Source organism: Ursus maritimus, unplaced genomic scaffold (assembly GCF_017311325.1).
Source record: "Ursus maritimus isolate PB19 unplaced genomic scaffold, ASM1731132v1 scaffold_6, whole genome shotgun sequence".
NCBI classification, from domain to species: Eukaryota; Metazoa; Chordata; class Mammalia; order Carnivora; family Ursidae; genus Ursus; species Ursus maritimus.
Genome location: NW_024426774.1, coordinates 7,527,258 through 7,549,172, shown reverse-complemented (window position 1 = coordinate 7,549,172; position 21,915 = coordinate 7,527,258). Strand labels below are relative to the sequence as shown.

Sequence of the window (21,915 nt, the reverse complement as noted above, 5' to 3'; positions counted from 1 at the left end):
AGCAGCCCACGCAGGCCGGGCATCCTATCTGGAAGCACTCTGCCCCCCCAGAGTGGAGGGGGTGCTGCACTGTGGCCAGCTGGCCTGGGCCACCATCTTTGCCCGGGGATGAGTGAGGGCTGCAGATTCGCTCACAAACCCAAGCCTGGGCTGCAGGAATTCCCGCCAGCCTGGAGCCCAGGCAGGGCCCGACTCCGCGTGCAGAGCCCACGGCAGCTGGACAGGAAGGCTCGCCCACGAGAAACCAGGATCAGAGGAGCCCAGGAGCCCTGCAAGGGCACCACCAGGAGGGACAGCGAGGCAAGAATAGCGGGAAAAGACTTCAGAAGACACACGCTCGCTGACCACATGCTGCCATAGAAGAGCCAAAGCTCACGCTACACACACCAGCACAGTCTGTAAAACCCAACAGAGCAGTCACTCTGCAAAAAGGAGAGAGAAAAAAGCCCAGAGAAGGAAAAGGGGAAAAAATCAAGGCACAGCTTGGAGAAGATAAGGCAGGGCAACCGCAGGCGAAGCCTGGGCTCCCAGAGCTCACCGGGGAAACGCAGAGCCACTGCAGGAAGGACACACAGACGGACCCCCGCACACAGCAGAGGATGTGGGCAGGGCTGAGGAAGACCCCAAAGAGTTTCAGGTGACAAAAGACATCGAGTTCAAAACCGTAAGATACCCAGAAAGCAGTAAAATCAAGAAGTCAGCGTTCAGAAGAAAATTCATGGTCTAAACGCTTACGTTAAGAAGAAAAGAATGACAACAAATAAATCAGGCCCACAACTGAGGAGTCTTGGAAGAACACCCAAGGCTGTTCTCTTGGATTCTGCTCTCCACACGGGCCTCCAGGAGGGAGGGTTGCTGGGCTTGTGTGTGACTCCTCTGCCGTGTTCCAGGGCAGAGAGTAATGCCTGGCACACTGTAGACCATTAGTACTTGTAGACCAAATGAAGGAATGAATTTCCTAGGAAAATACAAACGACCAAACCTAACCTCAAAAGAAAGGACGAAATCAGAGCAGCTAGTGACCACAGATCCAAAAGCCAGTGTTGGGAGAGCAACCGAGGCTCAGGAACGAGCAAGGCGGACATGCTCAAGCCACTTCAGTGGGGCACAGCGGTCACTCAGCGTGTCTGCTGAAGGACCAGTGGCCCTTGCAACCAGAGGTTGTTTTTTTTTGTTTTTTTGTTTTTTTAAGATTTATTTATTTATCTGAGACAGAGAAAGGGGCAGAGAGAGAGAGTCTCAAGCAGACTCCTGCTCAGGGCAAAGTCCGACATGGGCCCCTATCCCACGACCCTGAGATCATGACCTGAGCCAAAACCAAGAGTCAGACACTCAACCAACTGATCCACCCGGGAGCCCCGAGAAGGTCTTCTTAATGCCAAAAGCTTCAAAGAAATAAGCATGCAGGAGAGAAATAATCTTGTTTGTAGTGATTTTTGAAATAGTCATAAGGAACTACAGTTCTGTTAACTGACAGCTACAGATTAAACTCAAACTGGGAAAGCTGATTTCTCCTGCCCAGTACACACTGAGAGTATGTGTGAAGGCATCTGAAGTCTCATTTATACTATTTCAAATTCAAACAATGCTGGAGAAACATCCATAACAAAAATTACAAACATAATTAGAATAATGTATACAATATTCAAATATGCAACAAATCTATAAAATGTAACTGTAAGGTGGCGTTGTGCTAAAATGTGTCTCTGTTAAAATGTGGTGTCTTTGTGCCTAGTCTGGGAACAGTCAATCCAATTACCATCTGACCACGGTTACTGGACGTCCCGTAATATAACTCTCCACCCTTTCAGAAAAGAGCCCTAAAATCCAGTCAAGAAGCGGTAGCATATTCCTTGTCTTATTAATGTAAATAGACTCCAGTCATCATTTTGCAAAGCAAGTATGATAGGAACAGCACACCTGGGACTGTCTAGACTAGAACAGAAACACAGGACAAAAGGATGCAAGGCAGGGAACTGGGATACCCAGAAGAGAACCCGCAGTTGTACCGGCACATGGCCAGCAACGTAACATTAACCAGGAAATTCGGGATATGCATATACAAAAATAAGGTATTAAACTTAAAATTCTGGGTGCCTGGGTGGTTCAGTCGGTTAAGCGCCTGCCTTTGGCTCAGGTCATGATCCCAGGGTCCTGGGATCGAGCCCCACATTGGGCCCCTTGCTCAGCAGAGAAACTGCTTCTCCCTCTGCCTCTCCCCCTGCTTGTGCTCCCTCTCTCACTGCCTCTCTCTCTGTCAAATAAACAAAAAAAATAATAAAATCTTCATGAACTCTCTGTCTGACAAATAAATAAAAAGTAAAATCTTTATGAACGAGTGGTAAAGAGAAGAAACAGTTTTAAGTTGAATGTGGTTGTTGTCAGAGAATCAGGCAAGATGGAAAAGGCGTGTTTAGGGCCTGCAGATCTTAATCAGATTGTAAGCAACCTGACGTCTTAAAAGACTAGTAAGAATTACTTGGATTTTCTTTTTAATTTTAAATATACAAAAATAAAAAGAACTAAAATCATAAACATGAGCTAAAAGATGTCAATCTCATGATGCCATAATGTCCCATAAACACAAACGTGCTCAGCATTTTTATTTTAATGACCCCTGTATGGTGCTCTTCTGCTTTTATTTGACATAGAAAGACCTCATTTTACCCTCAAGCCTCATTACCTCAGTCAATGGTCAATAATCTGATCCCCATCTTCTTTTAAGATTTTATTTATTAAGACAGAGAGAGAGCATGTGCACACACCCACAAGCAGCAGGGAAGAGCAGGCAGAGGGGGAGGGAGAAGCAGACTCCCCGCTAAGCAGGGAACCTGATGTGGGGCTCGATCCCAGGACCCTGAGATCATGACCTGAGCCGAAGGCAGACTCCCAACCGACTGAGCCACCCAGGCGCCTCCAGATCCCCGTCTTCTAATGTAAAGTGTCCTCCACAGAGATCTGAATGTCACTGACAACCAATCCTCCACTGTGACTTCCAGCTCTTTATATGTTTACTGTAGTAACAGTTCTTCAGATTCAAGAACGTCATGGCCACAAGCTGTCCAAAGTAAAGAAGGATAAAAATCTGCTACTTCTTTTAAGATAAAGGAGAAATCCAGATAAAACATTTGATGCCCAAGGCAAGGATCCACTCCTTGATATTAATCCCAGGAAATAACATTTGTTATCTCAAAGATCCAACACTGAAGATAAAAACCTCTGTTATGTAAGAGATTTCTTAAGAAGATGAAGAAGTGATTAGGTACACGGGAGTCAAGTGCACACGTTAGGAAGTACAAGAGGTCAGGAACTCTCAATCTCCCCACAGGCTCCCTACCCCTGTGGCCACACTGGTGCCTTTTCCAGGAGAAAGCAGTGCAACTTTGTAGTTCAGGGGCTTTGAAGTTGGCTTGGGTTTAACGCTTCTCTAGGGTAGAATCCCAAGTCTACCACTTGCTGGCTAGGTGGGCTTGGCACACAGAAGAACAGCATCTACAAGTAAGACTGAGAGAGAAGTGAAACACAGGCAGACTTCAGCAGGGTGCCCCACATACAGGGACGCTCTCAAAAGCTGCTAGTTAAGGCATACTCTTGGGTGATTGAGCCCATGGTCAAACCCTGCAACACAGCTCGTTCCTCATAGGACACTTTGATACTGCCTTGTATGGATTTATCTGTAAGAATTTTGTCTCATGATAATAATTAGAACATTTCCTCAATGCTTATTATGTGCCAGGCAATGCTCTAAGGGCTTGAATTAAAAGTATTAACTCATTGAATTTTCCTAACAGCCACAGGGATCCAGGCTTGTTTTCCCATTTTATTGGCAAGGATACTGAAGCAAAAGATTACATAGCTAGTAAGTGCTGGAGGCAGGATTTAAAGATTTTATTTATTTATTTATGAGAGAGAGAGAGAAAGGGAGAGAGAGCACGCGCGCACGCATAAGCAAGCAGGGGCAAAGAAAGAGGGAGATGGAGAGGGAGAGAGAGAATCTCCAGCAGACTCCCTGGTGAGTGGGGAGCCCAAGGAAGGGCTCAATCCATGACCCTGAGATCATGACCTTAGCTGAAATGAAGAGTTGGACTCTCAACCAACTGGGTCACCCAGACACCCCTGGAGCCAGGATTCAAACTTTAGGAGTTTTGGTTATGTTCAGGCTTTAAGTAACTAACGCTGCTGCTTCTCTCACTTTAAGCTTCTTAAAACCAAAGATCATTTATATTTTTTTAAGTTTTTTTTTAAAGATTTTTTATTTACTTATTTGAGAGAAGAAAGAGAGCATGAGCACTGGGGAGGGTCAGAGGGAGAGGGAGAAGCGGACTCCCCACTGAGCAGGGAGCTCCAGGTGGGGCTTGATCCCAGGGCCCTGAGATCAGGACATGAGCGGAAGACAGACGCTTAACCGACTAAGCCACCCAGACACCCCCATTATTTATATTTTTAACACACATTTGGGCACACAAGTATGTTATCAGGTACTTCATAAGGCAGTGAACTGTGTTTTTTTGTCTCTGTATCTGTCCCTAAGTTCCTAAGACTTAAGGTTCCCAAAAGCCATCTGAAGAGTTGAAACCAAGACAGAGCTCTACAAGGACCTGCACGCTGCGACCTACCTGCCCTTCCACCTCCTCCCGACCCCCTTCCCCCTCACTCTATCCATAGACTTCCCTGCGGCCTGCTAAACCGCACATGCACTCCCGCTTCACTGCTCACACTGCGGGGGCCCATCGGTTTCACCGTCCGGGGCTGAGCGCCTACTACGTGATGGTCACGGAACAGGCACTGCGGAGTCCAGAATAAAAAAAATAGAACACGAATAGGAAAGAGGTGAAATCCGAGTAGAGTCTGTGGTTCTGTTCATAGGAATGCACCAATGTTAATATTTCTAAGCTTTGATCAATTTGCCATGGCCACGTGAGACGTCAACATTAGGGGAAACTGAGTGTAGGGTACTAGAGAACTTTCCGTTTATCTTTGCAACTCTTATGTCCAAATTAAACGACCGCCTGCCCCCCCCACCCCAGAAACCCCACAGATGCAGTGCCTGTCTCCAGGAATTGCGTGCTGCAGGAAACCGTACACAGGTGGGTACCCCGCGGTGGGCGATGCGGATCAGCCCCCAGCAACACCCAGGGCTGCCAGGAGGGGAGGCGGCGGGGGCTCCCCAGCCCGGGGATCGTGGGCACCGGCGCTGCGCCCACCCTGCGTCACGGAGGACCCTGGGCCTTCCTAGAGAACCAAGTTCTTTAAAGGCGCCCCCCGCAGTCCCCCGGTCCTTAGCTGCACAGGGGGGCTAGGGACGCGCCCGCCTCGCTCTGCAAACCGCGCGGCGCCGGGGGCCCTTCTGGGACGCACCTGGAACTCCAGTCCATAGATCACCGGCGCGTCGTCCTCCATACTGCGGCCGCTCACACGCCTAAGGCCTGTCCCTAGAGCGGGCGCGCCTCCGGGTCAGCACCCATTCATCCCTCCCGCCCAGGAGGCCCCAACCGGGAGTCTTTTAGGACCACCTCCACTCCCGTAGGCCTTACTTCCTGTATTTTTCCTGATGCGTCATCAATACGCTCCTCGCCGGCTGCCAATGGAAGCGGCTCCGGGCTCCTGCGCATGCTCACTTAACTCCATACGGGTTCTCAACCCTACTGGTTGCAGGAGGAGGATCCCCGACGGGGAGGAGCCTGGCCCGGAGCCAGATCTCCGGAGGTGGAGGAGGGGCTGGGCGGTGGGACAAGGACTGGGAAGGCGGGTGGGCGGGTGTCACTTAGACGTCTCTTGCTTGGAGCTGCTCTGTTATCCCAGAGAGAATCGCTCACCTGGATCTGTGACTTGTGGTTCGTCATCATTAGCGCTTAGCGGTGCGCAGGGACAAACGCGTTACAGGCGCTGTCTTAAAGTTCTCCGCTCTAACCCTGGGCCTAAGGTAGCCTGTTTCCGTTTTAGAGACGAGAGGCTACAAAATTGACTAGCAGTTGAGACCGAGGTAGTAAGTTGGGAAGCCAGGATGTGTGCCTGGTCTGTGGACTCATCGGGGTTCTGCCCAGGATCCCTAAGGTCAGGGGCCAAGCTCATTCAGGCTGCAAGCAGCCGGCACTGTTGGGGGGGGGTGGGCGGAGAGGGCAGTACCAGTGCTGCGCCAGGGAGTGATGCCTGGCACCACACCTCTGGCAGCATCTGACCAGCATTTGACTCTGAATGGGAACCTGCTGGGAAGACCCTGGGTTCCCCAACGATGTCCAAGGGTGGTCGTGGAGGACACTACTTAGATTCCTTGAATGTGCCTGCCTTGACCACTTCCTTAACAGACAGAAAGGAAATTGCACGGAATCCCAAAATGCCATAGCAGAACCCCCTTCACTAAGCTGTGTTCCACTGCTTTCCAGAACCACACACCTCCCCAACTGTGTGATTATTTAACTTTTCTTTCAACCCTTAATCCATCTTCATGACAAATGGCACGGTCTGGAACAGGTATACGAACAGATGCCCAACATCTCTGATCAACAGGGAAATGCAAATCAAAACCACAATGAGATCTCACCTCACACCTGTAAGGATTGCTGATATCAAAAAGTCAAAAGACAGAAAGTGTTGGCAGGAAGTGGAGAAAAGGGAACTCTTATACGCCGTCAGTGGGCATGTAAACTGGTGAAGCCTCTGTGGAAAACAGTGTGGAGTTGCCTCAAAATGTTAAAAATGGAACTACCATATGTTCCAGCAATCCCACTTCCGGGAGTCAAAGGAAATAAAATCACCATGTCAAAGAGACATCTGCACATTCCTGTTCATTGCAGCATTATTCACAGCAGCCAAGACATGGTAACAACCTAAGTGTCCATAGATGAATGGATAAACAAAATGTGGCACACCTGGGTGCCCGCCCCCACAGTGGAATGTAATTCAGCCTTAAGAGAGAAATCCTATCATTTGCTAAACATGGATAAATCTGGAGAACATTCTGTTAAGTGAAATAAGCCAAACACAGAAAGACAATACTGCATGAGTACACCTACATGTGAAATATGAAAAAAAAAAAAACAAACACAACTTTGAACTCATTGTAGGAATAGAATGGTGCTTACCAGAGGCTGAGGGGTAAGGGGAAAGGAGAGAGCGATCAAAGGATACAAATTTTCAATTATAAGGCAAATAAGTTCTGGGGACCTGAGGTACAGAACAATGACTACAGTTAATAATAAGATACCCTATACTTGAAACTTTTGAGGGTAGATCTCAAGTGTTTTCATCACACACTCACAAAAAAGGTAACAGATTGGGATGATGGACGTTAATTTGCTCCATTGTGGTACTCATTTCACAATGTATACATGTGTCAAGACATTACATTATGCACATTGAATATATACTATCATCTAATCACTTATGAAAAGAAGACAGAAGTGGGTTTCCCCTGTTTTATCCTACTGCCTAGTGCCCTGGCATGCACAGTTAGGATTCGACAGATAGATATCCATCGAACGAATAAAGAGCCCTCAGTGATTACAGTAAAAAATCAAGGAAGCGGAGGCACAGACCGGAGCAGGCTCTTCAGTGCCTCCGATTACCTGAGATTAAGTTGTGGAGCTAAGAGAAAGCAGTCTTCATACTGCTGGATTAAATCTACCCACATATTATTGATATTATTACGGCCATCTTTATGGTTAATGTCATTATTACACAAGTAATACAGACGCGCAGCAGGAAAAGTAGAAATACTGATAAGCATAAAGAAAAATTTCTAGAAATAAAAATTTCTTGGGTGCTTTGGCTAGTAATGAAAAGAAACGGCCTAACGTTCTCTTTTCTGCCTGTCCTACGCCAGGACCCCATAGCCTGAGTGTCAAACTAATTTTCCTCCCTATCCCCAGGGATGAAGTCAACTACCCCCGCCCATTCCCCGCCCTCCATATCACCTTGGAGCGCGGGCCACGCCCATCGCAGCACGAACCGGAAATGCGCTTGGCGGCCGTCCCTGCACTGAGCGTGCGCGAAGGCCGCGCAGCGGAGAGCGCGCGCAGGCGCAAAAGCCGGAGGAGGTGCCGGGTTCAGTCGCTTCTTCCGGTTTTCATCCACCTTCTCCCCGGACTCTGGTCGCGGCCGCAGGTGACCGCCTCCCCAACCCCAGGGGGCAGGTGGCAGGTGAGACCCAGGGCTTGGACTGTGGGGAGGGTGTCGGGTCGTCCGTAACCGCAGCCCCGCCGGCCCTGACCCCAGCCGCTCGGGAAGCTCGTGCACGGGCGGTGCACCCCTTCCGTGGCTTGTCCCCTGGCCGCTCCCCCCGCGGGGAGGGAGGTTCGCTTCATCGAGGTCTCCTGCCGGAGCTCCTCTCCGGGGTCTCCTCTCCCGGTCCCCGTCGTGGGGGCTTCTCCGCGGGAGCTGCTCCGTGACGTCTCGTCCTGGGAGGTCTCCTCCAGGTCCCAGCTGTGGCACTTAGGGAGCAGCGTGGCCTGAGCGAGCCCCTTGGTTTCTCTTCTTGTTAGTTTGGTCTCCTGTAGACGGACGTGACCTGCCCGACCAAAGTCTCAGTATTGGGAGGATGAATGCGGCGGTATGTGTAAAAGTATAGAAGCCGCTGTTATTCCATATTCTGATCCCTTCCAGAGCCACATTCCAGACGGAACTGATCGATAGAGTGCGTACACTGCGAAGACTGAAAACATGTATTTTAAAAGAAGCACAGGGCTCAAAGATATGTTCTGAAACGCGTGTGCGTTCCTCACACTTGAGCACAAAAGTTTAACCCCCGAAACATGGACTGCAGTTGCCACCTTCTCATGGCTGCTGGAAGATACGGTGTCTTTGTATCCAAATACTTCCTTCCTGGCTTCTTTTCATGAACTCAGGATGGTGCCGAGCGACAGACCATGAGCCTGGCCCACTATGGTGCTATGGGAGACGGGGAGGGGAACGCGACTTGGGTAATTTAGTGGCGGTGTCTTTCACCTGTCCTCACGTTCTGTGATTTCCAACAGCGTGTTAGCACTGTGCTTCATTATTAACATTACAGTTTGCTGTGCTGATGTATATTTAGCTCATTACAGTTTAAAAGTGCCCTGTGCGTCACTGTTTATTCCTCATGACCCCAGCTTACAGACTGAGGAAAGCAAGACTCAGAAATTAAGTCATTTTTCAAAGGTCACTTAGTAGTGAAGCTAAGACTCAAGCAGTTATTGAGAACTTGTGTTCGGTGCTCTTTCTGACTCACCTCTGCTGCTCTGGATGGTGATCTGTCCTAGCAACCTTACAGGGAGAGCAAAGGCAGGAAAACCTGTGTTGAAATCCCATCAGCATCAAATATTGACAGTATGCCTTTGGCCAAATCATTGGGTTTTCTCTGCTGCATAATGGAGGTGATAATGGTACTCTGTAGGTTGGTCCTGAGGATTAAATAACATAATACATGCAAAATGCTTGATCAGCAGTGGGTTTTCTTTACACGGGGGCTTTTGTAAGTATATGTTAATTAGAGTTCTACTACATGGCATATATTTTCATGGAAATAGGGTTTACATTATCACAGTCTGGCAAAAGACTTACAATTCCAGCATCATGTCCAGAGAGGGAAACTGAATTTCTGTAGTTTTAATTGTTCTTAGTGAATTGTTATTTTTTTAATATAATTTTATTTATTTTTTTTTTGAAGGTTTTATTTATTTATTTGACAGAGAGACAGCCAGTGAGAGAGGGAACACAGCAGGGGGAGTGGGAGAGGAAGAAGCAGTCTCCTGTCAAAGGAGCCTGATGAGGGGCTCGATCCCAGAACGCCGGGATCACGTCCTGAGCCAAAGGCAGACGCTTAACGACTGTGCCACCCAGGCGCCCCGTTAGTGAATTGTTCTTAGTGAAACTTCAGTTCTTAAATAATCACTTAAATGTTAGTACTTAAAAAAAAAAAATCGTAAGGTGGGGCACCTGGGTGACTCAGTCAGTTAAGCCTCTGCCTTTGGGTCCCGTCATGATTGGGGGGGTCCTGGGATGAAGCCCCACTTAGGCTCCACGCTCAGTGGGAAGCCTGCTTGTCCCTCTCCCTCTGCCCCCCCACCCCGCTCACTCTCTCTCTTCTCTCAAATAAGTAAATAAAAACCTTAAAAATAATATAAACGATCTTTGGTTTCAAGAAGCTTACAGTGAGAGGAGCAGTAGCGTTAGTTACTTAAAGCCTGGACACCACCAGAACTCCTGAGTTTAAGTCCTGGCTCCAGGGGTGTCTGGGGGGCTCAGTTGGTTGAGAGGCCAACTCTTGATTTCAGGTCATGATCTCAGGGTTGTAGGATCAAGCCCCGAATAGGGCTCCACACTGGTCATGGAGCCTGCTTGAGATTCTGTCTCTCCTCCCTGTGCTCCCCCTGCCTTGCTCATGCACGCACTCCCTCACAAAAAAAAAAAAAAAAAAAAAAAAAAAATCATAAGCATTAATTAAAGGCATCATGCAAAGCACTCACCTGAACAAAAAGTCCACCTTCTTTGCTAGCATTTTAATGCTAACATAAGCTAAAATCATGTCTGCGGTTTAATAAAATTATTAAGCCAATAATAGCATAGATTTGTATTACACAAATCAAAAGCAAATGCGTCTGCTTTTCTATTTTTTAATTATGAAATATAAAGACCACTTGTAACATTCATGGAAGACATAAAGATCAAGTACCCAGCCCAGTCTTCTGTCCAGCAGCATAAGAAATGGACGGTTGTCAATGGCTTGTTCATGTGTCCCTCCCTAATCAAACCTTCTCTTGCCATCACCTCCAGCCCCCTCCCCAAATGAATTGGGTATTATCATCACCTTGCTTTTGCACTTGTATTACTAAAACAATATATTGTCTAATTTACATGTTTTTGAACCTTATACAGAAAATTACGCTGCTTATTTTTCTACTCATTCTTCTTGCGAAATCAGATTTGTGAGGTTCAAACATTGATGCATTAGATGTAGCATGGTTCATTTGTTTTACATTTAATGTTCCATTTTTAATACGCTATTTATTTATTGTATCTACGGGCAGTACTTGTTTCCTGATTTTTTTTTTTAAATCTTTGGAAGGAGGCAGGTATTTTGTTTGGAGTTGCTGTTATAAGCATTCCCAGTCATAGCTTATGGTGCCATGTGAAGAGTTCCTCTGTGATACATAGGTCATGGAACCATTTATTGTCTTCACCAGAGCTCTTGAGAGCAGAAAGACGTACTTAGTTTTATAGTAACCGTGGGTATGAAATGGAAGCGTCCTGAAAATATCAAGATAGGTGGATGGCTGTTGAGTCACGGGATTTGTGCTTGTGAAATGTGTATCCCTCTCAGCCTGTTCGGATCTTTGGCCTGTTTTTCTGTTGGGTCATTTATTGTCCTATTGAGTTATAGGAATTTTTTATGTATTCTTGATATTAATTAAGAAATCTGATCATACCAAGCGTAGGTAAATGTGTTGAACAAGAATACTTTCACACTGCTATTATGTGTGTAAATTGGTACAAACACTTAGGAAGGCAATTTGAAATTATCTAGTAAAGATGAAGAGATGTATTCTCTGTGAACCAACATACACATAACGTTTGATACCATCATGAAGAAATTTGCACAGGTACACCAGGAGACATGTACGAGAATATTCATCATGGCACTGTCTAAAATACCTCAGATGTCCATCAGCGGTAGAACAGATCATATGTTGTGGCTCTGTCACACACAGAGCACCCTCAACGGCAAAGATGAATGAATCCCAGCCTCATGCTACGTATAAAGTTGAATCTCAAGGTTAAGAGTAGAGAGGGGAGATTAAGGCAGAAACTGAAAAACCTAAGTAATCTGTTGAGGAAGTAAGCATGTGGAAGATTAAATAAAAAGAGTATGGCACGGGGCGCCTGGGTGGCTCAGTCGTTAAGCATTTGCCTTCAGCTCAGGTCATGATCCCAGCGTTCTGGGATCGAGCCCCGCATTGGGCTCCCTGCTCAGCGGGAAGCCTGCTTCTCCCTCTCCCACTCTCCCTGTTTGTGTTCCTTCTCTTGCTGCCTCTCTGTCAAATAAATAAATAAAATCCTTTAAAAAAAAGAAAGAAAGACAGACAAAGAAAAAGAGTATGGCAAATTTCAGAATATTACCCTCAAAGGGGAGGGAAGTAAATATTAGAGTGTTTCAACCCCATGTTATAAATATTGTTTTGTATCCACTCAAAATTTGTTAAAAGTTATAGAAATGCACCTTTAGGAGAGAAGGGGAAAAGTTACAGGAAAAGAACCTCTAAGGTCTCCTACTGAGAGAGGAGAATTTGTACGTGAGCTGTCCCTTTCTGTCCAGAATCTCCCCATCACCCCTGCACCATTTTTTCTCTTTGCCTCGTGTATGTGTGTTGGCTACCTAGCTTTCTCTCTGTGCCACTCCCTAGAACATAAGAGTACTGAGTTACCCTGGGATCTAAGACACAGTAGCATGCCGTGAATAATGGCTCCTGGTTTGCAGGACATTTCAGTACAGCCCTTTGGCAGTGGTTTTTAATAAATATATAGTTTCTATTCAGAAATTAGGATTGGGGCACCTGGTGGCTCAGTTGGTTGAGCATCTGCCTTCGGTTCAGGTCATGATCCCAGGGTCCTGAAATCGAGCTCCTCATCTGGCTTCCTGCTTGGCTGGGAGTCTGCTTCTCCCTCGGCCTCTGCTGCTCCCCCTGCTTGTGCGTGCTTTCTCTCTCTCTCTCTGTCTCTCTCTCTCTCTCAACTAAATAAATAATTTTTTTTTAAGAAATTAGCATTAACATTATAATTTTTACTCTGGGTTGGGCAGCCCCTTTGTAAACTTTATGACTAGGAAACAGATGGATTTTCTAATTTAGATTGGATTAGAAACAGGTTTCTGAAGAGAAAACATAGTTACGAACAAGCACTGATTTGCAAGAATGTTGATTTTTACTTAGCTTTCTTCCTTTTAGAAGATTGTCGCTTTAAAAACATTTTAGATAAATTGGTAAACACAGTTGGCTGTATCAGAGTTTTATGCTTTGCCTACTTGCTCTGCAGAAAAGTTACATTTCTACTCTTAACAGGTTAGTTTTCCCCAAAACACTCTAGGAGCTGTCGTTTCTAAACATCTGCCTATTTCATAGACAGGTTTTTTCCTAAAAAATCATAGTTTCAATCTGTGTTTCTTGAATTACTGCTGAAGCAGTTGTTTCTTGCTGTAAATACCCAGTCCACATAATGAGTGGGTCTTACACAGTGATTAGCTTTCTCTTGTTCCAGTGAATTGTGGGAAGTAGCTCAGTGTTACCTGGACAGTCTTTCCCACAGTACCCCATTTTAGTCTGTCTCTGTATCTAATACATACAAATTAACCTTGACAGTTACTTCCACTTTTTTTAAGAGTAGAACTTTCTCCACCCTTCCCTGTATATAAAGAAAACACTGTGGTTTTGCCAGTTCTGATATTCTTTATCTTTTCCTATAATTGTATCAGACCTTTTCTTATATTCTACATTATTCTACAATTAACCATTAGTGTATTATTGGGATTTCTGGAACTGTTCTTATTCTGAGAGAGGCTCAGAACCAACAGTTAACCCAGCTGTAGTTACTGGCATCTCCCAGGTAGCAGGCACTGTGCTAGGGACTGGATATTTCAGTCCTCATTAGGGTTTGTCAGGAAGGACCAAACTCCATTCCTGGCAGTGTCATTTACTACCAGTGATTTTTTTTTTTTTTAAGAATTTTTTTGAGAGCAAGAGAAAGCCTGAGCAGGGGAAGGGGTGGAGGGAGAGGGAGAAGCAGACTCCCCCACTGAGCAGGGAGACCGACGTGGGACTGAGTCCCAGGACCCTGAGATCATGACCTGACCCGAAGACAGACACTTAACCAACTGAGCCACCCGGGCACCCCTACCAGTGATTTTATTATTTCTTCTAAAGTTTTTATTTTTAAGTAATCTCTGTCTACACCCAATGTGGGGCTCGAACTCACACCCAAGATCAAGAGTCGTGTGCTATACCAACTGAGCCAACCAGGTACCCCACTACCGGTGATGTTTGGTGAGCCCCGTCACTGCTCTGATTCTCAGTGTCCCCTTCTGTGTATTGGGGCATTGATGGCATCGCATTCAGCTACTGTCCAGGTGAAAGGAAGTCGTGCTTGTTGTTCCCATGGTCTTCCTGCCCAGCCTCTGTTTGCTGCACAGAGAGGACGCAGGGGACAGCCCCGCCTGTGACAGCGCATCCGTTTTTTGATGTTCTCTAGGCAGCTTCTGATGTGCCTTGCTGTGAAACGTTACCAGAAAAAGGCTTTTGTTCCTTTTACATTTCGTTTTTGACTCCTTTATAGCTAATCAAATGAATATGTAACAAATGGGGAGTTAGTTACTGACGATGCTGGACAAGAAACTTCTCCAAAGTGTTTAACTTTGATTGTCTACTTTAAAGTAATCTTGTTTTTAGATGTCAGGGTGACCAGGCTATAAAAAGGAAGGATAGCTAGTTTGGAATACTGTGGAGACGTTGACGAAGAAGTACTCTAGTCTAGAGATCAGCTAAGTGTAGTTTTCAAAGGTCAAGCAGGCATTTTTTTTTCTAGAGAAACCCTCATCTTAATTGGACTTTGTTCACTTTAAGGATAAAACTGTATACAGTAGCTTTTGGTAAAATGTTCTTCAAGAAAAAGAGCACATTTTCTTTAGAGTTCAAACTCCTTGTTTCGTTCTGTGGCCTCTGCCATCCAGTGTCAGCCCAGCTTTAACCAGGCCTGGTTTGTCCGCTTCCTAGTGGCCGGGCTTTGAGAGAGCATGACCTCCCTGAGCATCAGCTTCCTCATCTGCAAGATGAAGAAAGTGATAGCGGTTGTATCACAGAGTGAGTCTGAGGCTCAAGTAAGAATATAGACGTAAAACCCTTCGAACAGTGCCAAGGACAGAATACGCACCAGTAACTCGTCCGGTTCGCTGCCATTAGCTCCGGCGGTCAGCATGCCTCAGTGAGGCTGCCTCTGCTTTGGTACGGTTTTCTTTCTCGTGCTTGATTCAGGCAGACAGCGTCCCAGGGAGAATGGGGAGATTATTACAGGTTGGAGTGTCTTGGCTTCATGGAAGAGGGGGTCTACAACTGGGTCATAAAGAACAAGTAGGGTTTATTTTTTATCACTGTTTTTTTCTATTTTATTTTGCTTTCAGAATCTCATTCTTTATTTTCACTGACTTACTGCACACTACCCCAAGGCCACTACAGCACCTCTCGTGGGAAAATGTCACAGGGGCGATCCATTTAAGTTTCCCAAACTTTTATAACCAAAACCTGACACGTGGACCCACGTAGATGCCCGCTACCGTAATACGACTTTCTCTGGAAATGCAACCCTAGGAGACTCAGCTATTGTCCCTAATAGTATAAGTCCACAAGAATTGAATTAAAATCGTTAGCTAGACCCGTAGGCAGGGGCCAGGCAATAGGGCCTTTGTGTTTTATTGGGTTCTCACCTACTCTGCCAGCTAAGAACAAGTAGAGTTTAAAAGGCTGGAGACCTCACCCCCATTAGGAAGGCTAGTATCAGAACAGGAAATAACAAGGGTCATCCAGAATGTGGAGAAACTGAAATCCTTGTATACCGTTGCAGGGAATGTAAAATGGTGCAACTGCTATGGAAAACAGTTTGTTGGTTGCTCAAATAATTAAAGATAGAAGTGTTATATGATTGAGCAATCCTGCTTCTGGGTATATGCCCAAAGGAATTAAAAGCAAGGATTCAGAGGTATTTGTACACATGTGTTCATAGCAGCAGTCACAGTAGCCAAAGTATGGAAGCAAGCCAAATGTTCATCAGTGGATAATGCAGAAACAAAATGTGGTATGGAGATACAGTGGACTATTAAACAGCCTGAAAACATAAGGAAATCCTGACGTACTGCAACATCGGTGAGCCTTGAGGGTATTATGCTAGGGGATATAAGCCGGGCACAAAATGGCAAATACTATGGCAGCCCACTTATGTGAGATACCTAGAGTAGTCACACTCATGGAGTCATAAAGTAGAAGGCCATTATCAGGCTGGCGGTGGGGGGCGGGGGCTGCTAGGGAGTCATTGTTTAATGCGTACAGTGTTTTAGTTTTGCAGTATGAGAAGAGTTCTGGAGATGGCTGGTGGTGATGGTTGCACGATGTAAATGCACTGAATACCGCTTAACTGTGAACTCAAAAATGGTTAAGATGGTAGATGATTAAGACGGTGACGTTATGTGTCTTTTACCGTGATCAGCCCATCGACAGATGGTTGGAGAAACGGAGTGTTTCCAGTTTGAACCGTTTGAATATATGACTGATAAACATTTTTTAGTAGACTTTATTTTTTTGGAGCAGTTGTAGTAGCTCACTGCAAAATTGTGAGCGGAAAGTTCAGAGATTCCCCATACCCTCCGCCTCCCCCGCCGAGCAGTGCGTTTGTTACAGCCGGCGGACCTGTGCCGACACTTCGTTATCACACCGAGTCCATAATCTGCATTAGGCTTCACTCTTGGTGTCGTGCATGCCATGAGTTTGGGCAAATGTATAATGACCCGTATCCACCGTTTGTTTTTAAGTTTAAAGAACAGTTTTAACAGGAAGGTAGAATCAGCTCCGTAATAACTGAGATAGAAAGCTGATGAGGTTGGTTCACGAATCTCTCTTCGCTCCAGGGGGCCATGGAGAACGCTAACGGCGCCAAGCAGAATGTGACTGAGGACTCGCATCCGGCCGAGGGGCAGGCCGGGAGCACCACTGCGCAGGGAGAGCAGGCGCAGCTGCTTTATCACGAGGAAACCATTGACCTCGGTGGAGACGAGTTCGGGTCTGAAGAGAATGAGACTATATCGGAAGATTCTAATAATTTCGTAGATAAACTTAGTGAGCACATGATGGAGAGCGTCCTCATTTCTGACTCTCCTAATAATAGCGAAGACGACACGGGTGACCTCGGCTGTTTGCAGGATGTTGTGGAGCCTGCAGAAGGCAACACTGGTCCCAGTCTGGAAAGTCTCGGGGACGAAGGAACAGTGGACACCCTGAGCAAGGACAGTGAAAGTGATGGAGAGGGTGTGTCTAAAGACATCTCGGACGCGACCCCTGACCCAGAGCACAACCAAGTCAAAGGTGTGCCTGCCTTGGGAGAGGAGGGGGCAGAGGACCCTGGCCCAGGGGACGGGAGCACTCGCCCAGAGGGGCCGGGGTGCGTACCACCCTCGAGGCAGTCCCCTCCCAATGAGGAGCCCATCCCCGTGTGCACCATTTTTAGCCAGTCGCTTCCTGCCCACTCCCAGCAGCCCCTGCTCCTGCGGGATGGCTTCGAGTCCCAGATGGTGAAGTCTCCGAGCTTTAGTGGCGCGAGTGAGACGGTGGCCAAGACCCCCCCCCAGGCGGTGCAGCCCAGCCCCAGCCTGAGTAAATTTTTTGGTGATCCAGCCAACACTAATTCCTTGGCCTCGGACTTCTTTGATTCATTCACGACTTCCACTTTCATCTCCGTCAGTAACCCCAACGCAGGTTCTTCAGCTCCAGAGAAACTGTCTTCACTCTCCACTCCGGGGGCAGAAAGGTCCCCAGGTACCGCTGAGCCTTCTCACTCCCCAGGGATCGAAAAGTCAGAAGCGGGTGTTTCCACAGCTTCTCTAGAAATCCCTCAGTCTCCAAAACCGTTTTCACAGATCCAGGCTGTGTTTGCGGGGAGCGAGGACCCCTTTGCCACAGCCCTGAGCATGAGCGAGATGGACCGCAGGAGTGACGCCTGGCTCCCCGGAGAGGGGACCAGGGACATCCTGATTTCAGTAGCCACCCAGCAGTACAGCACGGTGTTCGTAGACAAGGAGAGCCTCACCATGCCAGGCCTCAAGTTTGACAATATCCAGGTGGGTGCGGGACACCTTTGGGGGGGGGGCCTTCAAATAAATGTGATTTTTAAGGGTCGAATTAGGTCATCTCCAGGGGTTCTTCCAACTCTAAGATCCTCTGCCTAAAAAATCATGTAGAGATTTAATGAAAGGCAAATTTACCATAGACTTGGGGTGGGATTTGTGGGCTGTATATCTGGAGATTCTGACTCTGTGTCTGGGTGGGGCTCATGAGTCTATATTTTTAATGCCATGTCCAGGTGGTTTTGATACCCGGCCAGGTTTGGAAACCACTCAGATTCTTGAATTCCTTTTCCTGAGGTGGCCATTTAAAGATTAGTACAACAAGGATTTATCGAGCACCTACTGTGCACCAGTGGCACCCTCTTCTGACAATGCCTTCTCGTTGGGCAGGGAGGGTGACCTCGGTCCTCATGCCGACTTTCTGTAAAAATCCCGAAGCTGGCTCTGAGAAGGAACATACATTACTGGCAACACACTTCCTCCAGTCATTCAATTGCTTCATAAATAGCATTTAAAACTTTTATTGATGAATAAGCTATTCACTGTCCAGTTGGTTCCTTTATAAACAGCAAGTAGGTGAACGTGTGCATTTATGTGGCTGTTGCTGTTGACGTCTCATTTAAAAACGTAACAAGACCATGCCATGGTAACCGATACAGGGGCGCCTGGGTGGCTCACTCGGTGAAGCGTCTGCCTTCGGCTCAGGTCATGATTCCAGGGTCCTGGGATCGAGCCCAGCATCAGGGTCCCGGGCTCCCTGTTCAGCGGAGAGCCTGCTTCTCCCTCTCCCTCGGCACCTCCCACCCCTTGCTTGTGCACACTCTCTTGTGCTCTCTCTCTCTCAAATAAATAAAATCTTTTCTCAGAAGTAAAAAATAGGGGCACCTGGGTGGCACAGTCGTTAAACATCTGCCTTCGGCTCAGGGCGTGATCCTAGCGTTCTGGGATTGAGCCCTGCATCAGGCTTCTCCGCTGGGAGCCTGCTGCTTCCTCTCCCACTCCCCCTGCTTGTGTTCCCTCTCTCGCTGTCTCTCTCTGTCAAATAAATAAATAAAATCTTTTAAAAAATAAATTAAAAATAAACATTAAAAAATGATAATACAGCAGAATTTTTAACGAGGTTCATATTTTGTTGTTAAATTTGAAAAACTGGGTACAAGATGGCATGCGTAGTATGGTGAGAATGTTTATAAATACGTGTAACACGTAAGTGAGCACATCAGATGCGAGCCTTGGGTGATTGCAAGGTTGTGGTGGGATCCCAGTTGCCGCCCAGCCCAGTGTATGAGGGTCACCGCTCCCGCCCAGGGGGCTGGCCTTGCAGCCTGTGCGTGTCTGCCCTCCTGTCTTCAGCAGCCCTTCTCAGGGGAAGCACGTGCCCACTCCTACACACACGTGGCTGGTCGGAAAGCCCAGTGTGTGGGATGCGGATGTCGTGGCATAGGTAGACTGCTGAGCCCTGGGAGAAGGGCCGCACTGGGGACGCGGAGCTGTTAGCTCTTTCCTAGGGACTTAGAAATCTAGAAATGTGAGCCCATAGGTTTTGGACACTTCACATGGTAGCCTTGACAGCATATTCAGGTACCAAATGCACATTTATTGTGCGTGTACTGTTTACCAGGCAGTGTGAGAGGCTTCATTCTCCACTCTCTCAAGCAGAATAGACTGAACATAGACTTCCTTTTGCAGGATCCTTTTAATGAATTCCGGTTCCGGACTCTGAATTCAGGGGATACTTGGATGTGCAGGATTTGATTTATGTATTCACACCCTTCCCTGGCCCTGTCTGCATCCACCCTACCTGCTGCGGGCGTGGGGTGGGGGCTTTACTGTTCTGCTTTGTGTTTCTTCCCTCGCGCTTGTGGGGGACTGTGTGCTCTGCTGCTCTGTTCCTGCAGGCTCAGTGGGACTGGCCTTTTAGCACTTCCTTTCCTTTGCTTCCCCCCCAATTGTAATTCAGGGGAAATGTGAAGGTTGCCATGGAAATGACTTCACCCAGCGGTTCTAGGGTACGGAAATGTGTAGAGGTGCTTCACTCTGGTTGCCAAGAGGTCTGGGTGAGCACACATTTCATGGACGGGGCCACGAATGCTGACTAGCCTGCAGGCCGGTTAGTGTCAGACCAGAAATATCGTGCTGCCTGAAATGCCAGTCATTCTTGAGTCAGGAAACACAAGCGCGGGAGTTCGGTGCTGGTTTCCCCTGGACTGAATCAGATACAGAGGCCCTGTCAGGTCCTCCCTAGCCTTAAGCTTCCGTGATTCACGTCCCCGGTTCCACGCAGCTACCCGAGAGAAAGGTCACTGCACGAGTCAGCAAGGGTTAGGGAGCTGACCAGGACACAGCTTTCCTTCTTTCCATCTCCTTTAAGGCCTTCGGTAATGTCTCACAGTACCCCTTGCGGATTCACGGCGGGTGTTTTGGGAACCTCATGGTAGATGGAAATTTGAACCAAGAGTAGTTTCCGGAACACCTTCGGCTCTCCCACAGAACACGTGCTGGATGCGTGACACTGTGTCTCTTCATCTGTATATTATCCTTCAAGGACCCTTTCATTCCCAAGATAGAAAAGAAAATGCACGGTTAACCTTGAACCGACATGCTATGTTTATTTGCCAAAAGACTTAAGATTGGTTTCTCTATTAACTTTCTGGGCACACCAAGCTTTTGAAACCGTTTCTTGGATTTACTTATTAGTAAGCTGCCCCTTTGTCACTGTTATTACCACAGAGTTGTTCATTCTCATTCAGCTTTCTAAAACACTATTTTTTTCCAAATTGCTCGCCTCATTAAAAATTACCTTCCTGGGGGATAAAACTTGAAAAGATTTTAATTTGTTTCTTTACGGAATGACGTCTTCGGCAGTCTCAGCTGAGTTAGAAGCTTTACGGTGAACATGAAATGCCTCATTCCGCTTGCGTGGCCCCAGAAGGGGGTCTCAGGCATTTTCGGCTGGTGAACGGTTGTACCTGGCCTCTGTCCTCAGAGGAGCAAATGGAAAGTTTGGGGGAAATGGTACATCAGAACTTTTCAGAACCCGTAAGGAATGGAAGTGGAGAATTGTTTGTATGGTGCTTGTTCACTAAAGGGGGGAGTGAAAAGGGATAAATAGAAGCAGCAGAATTTTGGGGCGCCTGGGTGGCACAGCGGTTAAGCGTCTGCCTTCGGCTCAGGGCGTGATCCCCGCGATCTGGGATCGAGCCCCACATCAGGCTCTTCTGCTGTGAGTCTGCTTCTTCCTCTCCCACTCCCCCTGCTTGTGTTCCCTCTCTCGCTGGCTGTCTCCATCTCTGTCAAATAAATAAATAAAAAATCTTTTAAAAAAAAGAAGCAGAGGGGCGCCTGGGTGGCACAGCGGTTGAGCGTCTGCCTTCGGCTCAGGGCGTGATCTCGGCGTTGTGGGATCGAGCCCCACATCAGGCTCCTACGCTATGAGCCTGCTTCTTCCTCTCCCACTCTCCCTGCTTGTGTTCCCTCTCTCGCTGGCTGTCTCTCTGTCAAATAAATAAATAAAATCTTTAAAAAAAATAAAATAAAAAATAAAAAATAAAAATAAAAATAAAAAAAAGAAGCAGAATTTCAGTGGTGAGGGGAACAGGGAGGTGAAGGTGAAGGTGGTGAGATTGAGCCCCTCTCGCAGACATCAGAATCCCCCGGCCCGTGCTGGCGGAGCGAGAAACCTGGCCTACACCCTTGGAGACTGGATCCTTCTACCACCCCTTTCTCATTCTGCTCCCCCAGTCTCGCCTTCCCCCTCCCAGCAACTCGGGTTTCACCAGAATCCTCTCAGGGAAACCCACACAGTCCACGTGGAAACCCGTGTCAGGGGCCTCCAGGAAGCCAAGGACTCACCTGCTCCTGCCACTCCACCAGCTACACGCATTCTCAGCTTTAATTAGTCCACAAAAACCGTTTATTGTCATCTCCATTTTTAAAGGCTATTTTTTTTTTGGATATGCAATATGTTTACAATATAAAATTCAAGGTTGACAGGTGGTTTTTTTCCCCCCATTCATCATGTTAAAGATGCCCTTTTATCATGTTCTGATGTGAAGTTTATAATTATT

The 21,915-nt window shown here is 47.1% G+C and overlaps 2 protein-coding genes across 3 annotated transcripts in view; one reads left to right on the top strand and one right to left on the bottom strand.

The window, feature by feature from the left end:
* The window catches only part of EIPR1 (EARP complex and GARP complex interacting protein 1), a 120,280-nt gene extending 114,705 nt beyond the window's left edge, over window positions 1-5,575 (bottom strand). For both annotated transcript variants that reach the window (XM_008686351.2, XM_008686399.2), the window contains exon 1: window positions 5,359-5,575. In XM_008686351.2, the coding sequence (XP_008684573.2) occupies window positions 5,359-5,400 (42 nt within the window). In that variant the 5' untranslated portion in view covers window positions 5,401-5,575. The remainder of the gene's footprint in view (window positions 1-5,358) is intronic.
* Window positions 5,576-8,000: 2,425 nt separating this feature from the next.
* The window catches only part of TRAPPC12 (trafficking protein particle complex subunit 12), an 80,794-nt gene continuing 66,879 nt past the window's right edge, over window positions 8,001-21,915 (top strand). Inside the window, 2 exon segments of the mRNA XM_040622860.1 lie at window positions 8,001-8,139; window positions 16,637-17,842. Of these exon segments, the coding sequence (XP_040478794.1) occupies window positions 16,643-17,842 (1,200 nt within the window). The 5' untranslated portion in view covers window positions 8,001-8,139; window positions 16,637-16,642.